At 38.8% G+C, this 11154-nt stretch overlaps 1 protein-coding gene across 3 annotated transcripts in view; it reads left to right on the top strand.

The window, feature by feature from the left end:
- LOC123505630 (transcription elongation factor S-II-like) overlaps positions 1 to 10860 on the top strand; it is an 86535-nt gene extending 75675 nt beyond the window's left edge. For 2 of the 3 annotated variants that reach the window (XM_045257180.1, XM_045257179.1), the window contains 2 exons: positions 7579 to 7725; positions 9383 to 10860. In XM_045257180.1, coding sequence (XP_045113115.1) covers positions 7579 to 7725; positions 9383 to 9463 — 228 coding nt within the window. In that variant the 3' untranslated portion in view covers positions 9464 to 10860. Of the gene's footprint in view, positions 1 to 7578; positions 7726 to 9382 lie in introns of those variants that run through there. The other variant, XM_045257182.1, reaches the window with a different exon arrangement.
- The last annotated feature ends 294 nt before the right edge of the window (positions 10861 to 11154 follow it).

Genomic DNA, 11154 nt, shown 5'->3' with positions numbered 1-11154 from the left:
CTTGTTATGATAATGATAATGATAGTTAGCTATGCAGTTACTGATGATGAATAACTGGATGAGATGATGGGGTGTAACTGCATGGCATAAAGGAGTCTAGTGCCTGGGTTGAGGTTCAAGTGGGACTATAGGGGTAGCAGTAGGATTCCTCGTGAAATACATTGTGATTGCCAACTGAGACCCATTTCCTCTTCATTTCATCACCATTATTTGATATTTTTATTTTCCAGTCGTTATGAATTATGTCCATTTGCTCGTTTCCCATTGTAGAGGCTCTTTTATCTGATTTTTAACCAATCACCAGAATGTAAACAAACCAAATGCAGTGTGATTGCATCACCACCCACGCTGGAGCTGCCACCCATCAAAACTCATTACCACTATAAGGGGATTATTATTATTATTTTTCTTCCCCACTCATCTGCTGGAGCTGCCGATCCAAGGTTAAAAATTTTAGCGTAGCTTTTGCAACGGCGGTGCTGGATAGAACTGTCGTTTCTTCCTTCATTAACTACAATGGGACCGATCGCGATCAGCTCTGTAGGTGCCTGCAACCGCCAGATGGGTTAATAATTTCACAGCAAGTTGGTCAACTGGAACGTACTTTTCTGCACGTTTTGTAAATATTAAATGGTTTAATAAAATAGTTATAATCTTTATAAGAATGTACTCGTGGCATATAAACTAAAAAAGTGGAAATATTTATATATATGTAGAACGCTCTTCTTTACCATCTTCATTTCTGGGACAAAAAATAGAAAGATCATTAATGGGAAAAGCTTAGTTTCAATGCCTTTTTCTTTTCATAAAATTTAATATGAATTACATTCATACAGAAAATCACAACAATTAATAGTCTTAAGAAATTAACAGTATAGAGGATATTGTCTACCATGTACCGAGATTGTTCTATCGAAAAGTAAACAAATCTAGCGTGTTAAGAGCCATCGCCACTCGCTTCCAGTCGCTGTATTCAAATAACTCAGGATCAGGATGGGATGGTGATAGTCCCTTATTCCAGTTTATAAAATGTTTTGAGCAAACTGCGTGGAACTTGGATGCCTTCCAGGTCGGCCTGCGCTTACACCTTGTTTCCCAAAGTCATCTCCGTGCATCTTTTTCCTGGGAAAGACACTCCAGCCTTTCACGTCTCTATCTCGCTTGCGCGAAGTCGATTTGCAGTCTGCAACTGCACACGTATACACTGCCATAGCGTCTGAAGTATATTTGGTGACTCCAACAGGATCCGGGCCATGCTTGAGCTTGAGCTTGAGCTTGAGTTGGGAGTCACCCATCACTTGCTGTCAGTATAGCCTTTGGATCGGCATTCTCCCATACACACCTGGAAAAGGAAGAATGGGGCAGGAAGTCTGAAGCATTAATGCTTTCGCTCCCTCCCCCCTCCCTCATCATTCATCACATTCACACCTGTTCCCCATCCCCATCCCTGTCCCTGATGGGTCCCTGCCTTTCAATCATTCTCATATGTTCCCTCCAGGCACTCTCTAAGGCTCTAAGGCTTGTTGTGATTCAGTTAGGAAAATTTGGTTTCGGTAATGTTGGCCAGGTTATTTCGGCACAGACTCAGAAAATCGTTTTGTTTTTTAAATGCTACTTAGTGATATTTGCTCTGCGCTTTTTGAGTGGAGCATTATCCTATGCAGAAACTCTGAAAATTTTGTGATAAGGTATATATGTACTATTAGACTTACAAAAAATATTTTGATGGGACACTGGTACATCCATACTTTGCACCATTAGGAAAATATATTTGCATATTTTTTATGTCATTTTCAATCAGACACATAGATAAATAGCCAAACGTTTATATTATGAGGTATGTAGGCATGAATATCAGTATGTATATATTTTTCAATAGGGCTTCCACAAGAGCAATAGTTCGGCGGGATAGGCAAGACCAACTTGTGAATTAAACCAGCTGGCGAACAATGAAAACTACACAGATAGCGATTGGTGCCATTGGTTCTTTCATCTACAGGCAACCCCTGCTTAATGAAGGTTCACACGATGAAATTTCGCTAGAACGAAGGTTTCATTTTACTACCATCTGCTCGTTTAACGAACACCAAACTCGCTTTAACCCTTGTGCGGCGGTGAACGTTCATGAACGATTGCATCGGTACGTTTCGTGCTGCGGTGATCGTTCACATAATCATGATTTTTTGCGCCACTTCTTTAAACTTCCCGTTTTCTTACTCAAGTCGGAGGGCGAGTGTATGTATCAGGCAACACTGTCCACGAGCTGAGTTGCCAGTTTTGCTATTTCATCTCGGTCTTTCCATCTTGGGGGAGACATCTGGCAACCCCCATGACACTGCGGGTGGAATGTCCCCTCTGCATGTGGGGAGATATCACAACGAGATGGATAGTGATATATACATGTCATTTGGGAGTGATGTGGATTTTAGTGAAAGTGAAGACAAATGATTATCTGGAGACTGTTGAAAGTGAAGACAGTGATTATGTGGAGACTGAAGAAAGTGAAGACAGCAGTGATAGCACAGAAGAAGAAATTTCAGAGCGTCCATCTACCCCAGGAGGATGCATTAGAGCTCATGCGCCATATACGTGAAGGCGTGCCTCACGTGTAAGAAGAAGAGGATCATGTGGGAGTAGCAGAGGATCATGTGGGAGTAGCAGAGAAAGAGGTGCTGTTGCACATGAAGGCAATTTTCAGTGGACTGATGGTGAGGACTTTAGTCCAACCATGCCTGTATTTACTGGAGAGCATGTTGGGCTTGTTGGAATTACTTATGGATTTCCAGACATACAACATGATTGTGACTATTTTATGGCACAAATAGATAATGATTTGCTAAATCTAATAGTGACTGAGACAAACAGATATCATGTCAAGTGTGCAGAAAGAGAGGAGTGAGGTAAGAGATGTGGAGAGGAGAGAGAGAGAGAGAGAGAGAGAGAGAGAGAGAGAGCAGGGAAAGGCCTAGTCAAAACAAGCTGACACATTCTCTCTCTCTCTCTCTCTCTCTCTCTCTCTCTCTCTCTCTCTCTCTCTCTCTCTCTCTCTCTCTCCCTCCCTCTCTCATTGGAAGTGCAATTTCTTCACCCAAAAGATATACCCAGAGAGAGAGAGAGAGAGAGAGAGAGAGAGAGAGAGAGAATTGGCGCGCTGGTATCGCACTGAGGGTTGTTTCTCCATGGCGAGTTACATCATGGTTATCAGGAGGAATATTTGATAAGCTATAACTTTGCTGTCAGAGATCGTAGCAAGCTGCAAAGTACATCAATGTATTCAGAATTTCAAAGAGAAACACATTTTCATAAAGTAAAACTATCTCCTGTGATTTTTTAAAATTTACCATTTTACCCGCAGATGGGAATGATTAATTTATAATTACCCTGTCGCACAAGGGTTTATGAAGTTTTTTCCAGGTAGTTTTTTCCAAGTTTGAAAGCACCGCCATATCAAGCAAGCCGACAGGCTTTTGAATACACCAGCGCCTCTCGTGAACAACACGCACCACTCACTCCCCCTAGTTCAAAACAATAACAGCGTCAGCAGCAGCTCGTCCTCCCTCGCTCAGCTTACCACCAAAACGCCCTGCAATGTCGCCTACCATTGCTAAGAAGACCAGGAAGTCTCTTACTCTCGAAGTGAAGCTGGATATTATTCACAGACACGAGAGAGACAAGAAAACTACTAGCATTGCTCGCCACCATCTTGACTCCATCTACTGTCTCTACTATTTTCAAGTCAGCAGACTCCATTAAGAAGGCTTGTGAGACTGTATCTTCCTTGCATGCTAAAAGAACCACCTGAAGTCTACAATGGATAAGATGGAAAGCCTTGTGGAAATGTGGTACATAAGTTTTGTACACAGTAGAATCTCAAATCTCAATCAATCTCATCTCGATTGCACCATCAAAAACCCACGATTCACATATCTTGATCACATTACATGAATTTCGATCACTATTTTTCATTTTGTTGTTGTTGTTAAGGGCTGCGATGATCTATTATGATCCTATGAGCCCTGGAGAGATGCCTGTGGTGTTCTCACAAGCGTTGCAGTTGGTTAGTCTTGTTGAGGAAGGCACAGGTGAGGTGAAGCACTGCTGATTGCTGTGACGAGTCAATGACTGTCGCCCCAAGCAGGGTGGACAAGTCAAATATGGTTACTCCCAGGGAATGGAGTTGTTCTTGCAGCACCACACGATGTGAGTGGAAGCATGGACACTCCAGCATGAAGTGGTTCATAGTTTCAGGGATGCTGATGCACCAAGGGCAGTACGGGTCTGGGGCAAGGCTCATGCGGTGGAGGTGAGCGGTGAGTCGTGTTTGGCCGAGGCAGAGATGCGTGAGGGCGACGTCCAGCTTGCGGGACATTTTTCTAACCCATGGTTGTGGGGAAGAATCACTGCGGTACTGGCCCATTGAGGTGGTTTGTAAGACAGGGGTGAGGGATTCATTCCATATGGACTGACAGGTGTGGGCGATGAGGCGTTTGGAGGTGGAGAGCGGCAGGGTGAGTGGAGTAATGTTATGGTCCGTCAGGGCCATCTTGGCAGCAGCATCGACAACCTCGTTGCCTCGTATGCCTGAGTGGGAGGGCACCCACTAAAATGTTATGTCCCACATTTTTCATTTTATTGTATCAAAACAAACATGGCGCATGGAGATGCGGCAACTTGTGGAGTGTAGTGTGTACCAGTCACACGCGGCCTCCCCCAAACATTCAAACCCCGGGCATTAAAAAGCAAGAAGGATGAAGAAATCAGTGACATTGGCAAAAAAAAAATTATTCACAGATTCAAGGTTAACGTAGTTAATATAGGTTAGTTGCCGAAGCTTTGGTCCCAATTACATTTTTCTCTATAAGAAGTTAACTTCGCATCTCGATATTTCAAATCTCGATCAGTATCTTTGGTCCCAATTATGATCGACATTCGAGATTCTACTGTATGATACAATGATGCGCCCTTTGTTTGCATTCCACAGGTTGCCGGTTAGTGTCTTTCCTGTTTCACTCTCCCTCCCTTCATAAATTTAAGATCATCAACATTATAAAGTTACGTACATACATACATTAGTGTACATTATAATAACTTAAATTAAACTGTCTAAATGTTTAACTTCATAATTTTTACTTTCATTAAACCATTCACTGTACTATGATACACTCTCGCTTTGTTTACTCGCAATGGAAGTTCAAGTCGGGTTAAACTTATTATGATTATTTGCTTAACGAAGTTTCGCTTAATGAAGGTTTTTTTTTTTAGGAACGTAACCCCTTTGTTAAGCGTGGGTTACCTGTATACGTTTTATTTTCCTTTCTTTGGCTGTAGATAATGATGCACTAATGCTTTAAATAACATTTTGTCTGAAAGCTGGAAAGCCATTTTAAGCCACCTGTAGCATCAAGATCAAGATCAAGATCAGTGTTATGGTCTGCTAACTTAACTGAATTTTGATAAATATGTTTGTGCTTCTGGAAACTTGCGAATGTGAAAGTGTAATTTGCAAATGTTGAGAACCTAAACCAACTTTGTATATATATATATATATATATATATATATATATATATATATATATATATATATATATATATATATATACATACATACATATACAGGAATACTCCGCTTAACGAACAAGATAGGGGATGTCAAAGCTGTTCGTAGAGCGGAAATTCGTTAAGCGGACGTAATTTTTCCATAGGAAATAATGGAAATAGGGGGGATGCGTTCTGAGCTGGGCCCCAACATACCACATGGGTTAAAAAAAAAACTATATATTTTTCTATTAGCTTTTTACAAACCTTGCCCCCCAAGAAAGGATTGTTTTGTAATGCATAAAGTGAAATCTTACATGAAATACCAAGAAATAAAGCAGTGACAAGATCAGTCACAGACAAAGCGGAGACTTACGCGACTTGGCGCTTCTTCTTGTGACCCTTTTAGCTTGCGTGTTGCTTTCATCACGATGTTTATGTTTCCACTTGTCTATTGCCTGCTATAATGGATATCATATCATAGTATTCATATATCCTCATGGCATGAGCGTATATGAATACTATGATATGATATCCATTATAGCAGGCAATAGAGGAGTGGAAACAAATCTAATATCGTGGTGAAAGACAACACGCAGGCTAAAAGGGTTACAAGAAGAAGAAGAAGCGGCAGAGTCGCCGTGAGTCTCCGCTTCGTCTGTGGCCGATCTCATCTCTGCTTTACTTTTTGGTATTCCATGTCAGATTTCACTTTATGCATTACAAAACAATCCTTTCTTGGGGGCAAGGTTTGTAAAAAGCTAATAGAAATGTTGTTTTGTGAACATAAATGCATATATAAGACAGTAACACCACCACCACAGGTGGTGTTCCCAGCAACCTCAGAGCAACCTGATAGCAACCTTGTCACCGTCCCTCCAAGTGTTCATGGAAGCCATTTCGCAGCAGGAGGTTGCTCTGACGTTAAAGAATCTTGCTTCCAGCTCCAGCAGCGCTAGAGACAGAGGCAGGGAGCCAGCCAATCACAGTGAAGCTGCCATGTTCGGTCCCTCACCTGGCAAATTCAAACCCAGAAAATTCGCTAAAACGGTTGTGGTTGTACGTTATGCGGAATTTTTGGTCTAACTTTATATAGTACGTTAAACCAGAAATTCGTTAGACGAATGTTCATTAAGCGGAGTATTACTGTATATATATATATATATATATATATATATATATATATATATATATATATATATATATATATATATATAATGGAGACTCAATATTCGAATGTCTTAATAGTCAAACTTTTCAATACTCAAAAAAATACCTGGTAGTCGAACGTCCACACACATGGTTGTAAATAATGACTCCCTGACCTCTTTCCTCTTTCTTTCCCCTATCTGCCAGTTGTGCTGCTGTGGTCGTCAGAATAGCATTCATCTGTGTTTTGTTTGTAGTTTCTATACGTGTTACTACTAACATTTAAAATGGTTTGTGTAATTCATAACATAAATGGTTACTATATACATGGTGCACACATACACTTACACACATGGTGTACACACTTCTCTTATGATCCCTTATAACAACCATTTTGTCTGATACTGACAGTATCTTCAGCTTCCTTACTGACATGGAAGACACAGCCTTGCCTTTAGAAGCCATGTTAGAATTACAGAGGCAGCAACAAGAGCTGCACAGGCAGTAAAAGCTGAAGGAGACATTGATCTTATTGCTGGCAGTGCCATGGCACACACGCCTGTTTTACATCTTGATTACCTTGGACAACTCCTCAAATGACTCAGATAATGTAAGAGTTATCAGGGATATTTTAGCTAGTATATAAGCTGAGTGGCTTAAAATTACTTAAAGAGCAAAAATGCCAACCGGTACTCTTGGGATAGAATGTGAACAATAAAAAACAAAAAAACGTTAAAGTTTCCAACTTATTCAATACCCAGTTTATTCAAGTCCAACTTAAGTGCGATTTACTGCATTCTCACCCAAAATACATACAAGTAACATATGTGTCTAAATTTGATTGTTCAAAATAATAAAGTTGAAATAAAAAATGGAAGGATTATGTTTTTGCAGGAGATGGCCAGTGATGAGATGAAGGCATTGCGTGAGAAGTTCACAAAGGAGGGAATTGATGACCACCAGCTGGCTGTGGCTCAGGGCACCAAGACAGATCTTCTTAAGTGTGGCAAGTGTGGACAGCGAAATTGCACCTATAATCAGGTATGACTACTAAGGATTTATTATAATGCTATCATGTAGGAGGCCATATAACAAATAATGGATGAAGTTTGAGATTCTGGAAATATTGGTGTAGCTATTTATAAAATGTGTGGATAGAAATAATTCAGTTGAGGTGAGGCTGTTTGAAGGGAAAGGCAACATACAGTTAGCACAGGGAGGCGGTGGTGTAGTGGATAAGGTGGTGAGTGTGGGATCTGGCAGACGTCCACACGTAGGTTCAAATCCCACTGCATACAACTTTGAAGTTATGCCATTTCTTGAGTGGTTTAAAGATACCTGCATGTCATTATGATACCCAGATTCTAGGTGGTTACACTGGATGCACTTGGGTGGTGATATAGGCTCTAATATGGGTACCACTATAAATAAAATTGCCTGTGCCACTAATGGGTGGAAGCTTAACAATGCTTCCTACATATACTTTTCAAGTATGCCTACAGGCACTATAGGCCATAACGTAAAAAAAAAAAAAAAAAAAAAAAATGATGCATATAATAGATTCCAGTGCTGAAGCATTTTAGGGCCTAGGCAAAAATAGAGCTGCAAATATTGCAGCTCTGCTCTTTTGTAGGTATCAGATTTGAAAGGCAGCTGACTGTAATCACAACTTTCATCTAGTGAGAGAGTGTTAATCTGTACTCCACTCTCCCATTTCTGGATATTGCTCAATTCTTGATAAGCTGCTTGTATCTTATTTTTCTGCTTGTGATGTGGTTCTACTGAACTGAACAGTTATTACTTTAGTTGATAGAGGACTCAACAAATGTAAATTTGAAGAATCTTAAAAAAAAAAAAAAAAAAAAAACAAGTGTTAATTGTTTTAAGAAAGCAGCTACAATGCTTAATGTAGGCACAAATTCAGAGAAGAAGGGGAACAGGATGAAAATACAAAAATAGTTTTATCACATCCAAGAACTGAAAAAAAGCTGGTGTGTAAAATGAAGAAAAACTAAATTTTATCACTGCTAAGGAACTAAAGACTGCTATCTCTCCCCAAACCTGTGGTGGGGAAGAAAATCTTGGAAAGTATTTGGATAGGTGATTAAGGAAAATCCTCAAAAGCATGTATATGTTCTCTATTATGTCACAGACTTTTGATTTGCCTTTGTTGAACTTCTGATGTACAGAGACTTTTTGGAGAGCTGAAAAGTTATGATAATGTATAGAAACTGCTTTTGTTATGAAAGAGAGTCTACAATGTCATTAAATTACAGGTCCCTAAAGTTTCTCCCACCATTTTCAGTTTTCACTATTACACTGACACAGTACTATCTCAAGCTCAAGTACTGTTCTTAACAACAAAATGCTTTGAATTTTGAAATATCATTGAATTTACCATGAAGGTCATTCTGATTTCATTTGTTTCTTATCTTGTACAAAGGTTGACTGAAAAACTGCAATTTGAAAGCTGCACAAATTAGGTCATCAACCAAATTATCATCATGCTAACTTTTAAAGCCTTCACTGTATGAATTAAAGTAGTCCATTGTTCTGATTGCTGCTTCTATTTTTTTTCTTACTCTAGTCACTGCTGGAAATACAGATGTAATGATAATGACCTGAATTGATTTTCATATTTGTATCCTTTAACCCATTTTCATTATAGTTATTTTCATGATATTTTTTCATTCACCAGATGCAAACCAGAAGCTCTGATGAACCTATGACCACCTTTGTGTTGTGCAACAACTGTGGAAATCGCTGGAAATTCTGTTGAGCTCCTGTACCAACATCTCACTGAGACCATATGGATGCTAACATATTCACTTTCTCATTGGCTGTTTCAGTGACAAAGGAAAGTATTTATATCTCACTTGAGAAGTGCCCACAGACTCTTGTTCTGGATTCTTCCTAGTAGTATCTAGAAGGAATGAGTTAAGTTTGGCTCCCTTTCTTCCAACGATTGTTGGCCACTTTTACTCATGCAGATTTCTGTTCACTGCCGTAGAGGACGGAGATGAACACTGGGTACGTTTCAATGATAGATGTAAAATGTTCATATTAATTTTAGGAGGACATAGGATTATCTAGGTAGGCATTTACACCAAAAATTTTCAAACTATCATGTGAAGATAAAATTCAGTCTAGACATAGTTGTTTACTTGCTTTTTGTCATGGTTGAATGAATATATTTATGAAAATTATTTTATGAATGTTATTGGTGACTATTCTAGAGCAGGAAATACCTTATGTAAAACTGTCAAGCATTCTCTTGCATCCATTTGATCAGTGTTCTGAAAACTTAAGGAGAGAGGAATTTTTACCATTACAGCATTATTCTCTTGCTGTGTTGAGGGCCAATGTTTGTAAGGGAGTTAAAAGAGGATGTTGGTCAGGTTTACACCAATAGACTTAAGCTCCCCCACATACTGGTCAGGATTTGTTTTTTTTTTAAACTAGATAAACAAAAAAGATCATCTGATTGTTCTTTTCACCATACCCTGTCATCTCAAAACGTCTGTAAATATATTTCCTGAGAACAGCTCAGGAGTGTAACAATTTGTGATTGCTTTGGAGTGATGAAAGTGATAGCATATTTTGTAGCTTTTCTAAATTACTAATCTATTTAATTGATTTGAATACATTTTCTTTCTTGTGTGATTTTCTTTTTACTTAATCTTGTACTAAAGTGTTGAGCCAGATGGCTTCTTGTGTTGCAAATTTGTGATATAGATAACATTTGAAGTTCTGGTGTCATTATGTTAAATTATTGATAACTAAATACACAAGTACCTCACTGTCTTGTTATATTGTTGGTAGTTGAATTTTCTTACCCATAACTAACAACTAATTTAGAAAATGTATTTGAAATATATTTACAGAATAGTATCAGTACTTGCAGTAGTGCTAAAATAGCTTTTTATGTAATTAACTTTTACTCCAGTACCATTCTACTGGGTCTATCAAGGAATTTTTGGTTTAAATGTGACATTGCAAGGTTTCTGTAATAGAGTACTGTAAGATAATCTTGTAGGAACAAGCTGCACAAGGCAGATGTCATCTGGTCTGGAGCATGTGTAAGTGTGGCAAGCTTTATATAGGACCAATATTTTTTTAATTGGATTCTTAATGCTTGGACTCCAGCACCTCTTGTCAATACAAATGTACCTGTCATTGTGGTATCATTATTCCTGTTCTGAGCTTCTGTTCAGAAAGAGAGTTACATCATTGCATTATTTCATGGCACTTACTATATGTAGTAAGAATTTTCCTTTAGGAGTTTTTTTTTTCATGTTGATGGGTGGCACCTATAGCCCCACTACCCTAGGGTAGTTGTATAGTTGTGATTACTTGAATATTCAGTTGCCACATTATGAAAATAATTGAACATAACTTCTTGACATCAGTAAATAGCATCATAAAACATACCATTGTAATTTTTCATGTGATTATTACAAAATATGGAAG

This window comes from Portunus trituberculatus, chromosome 18 (genome assembly GCF_017591435.1).
Source record: "Portunus trituberculatus isolate SZX2019 chromosome 18, ASM1759143v1, whole genome shotgun sequence".
Taxonomy (NCBI): Eukaryota; Metazoa; Arthropoda; class Malacostraca; order Decapoda; family Portunidae; genus Portunus; species Portunus trituberculatus.
Note: the sequence above shows the minus strand (reverse complement) of the source record. Positions and strands in the feature narration are given on the sequence as shown.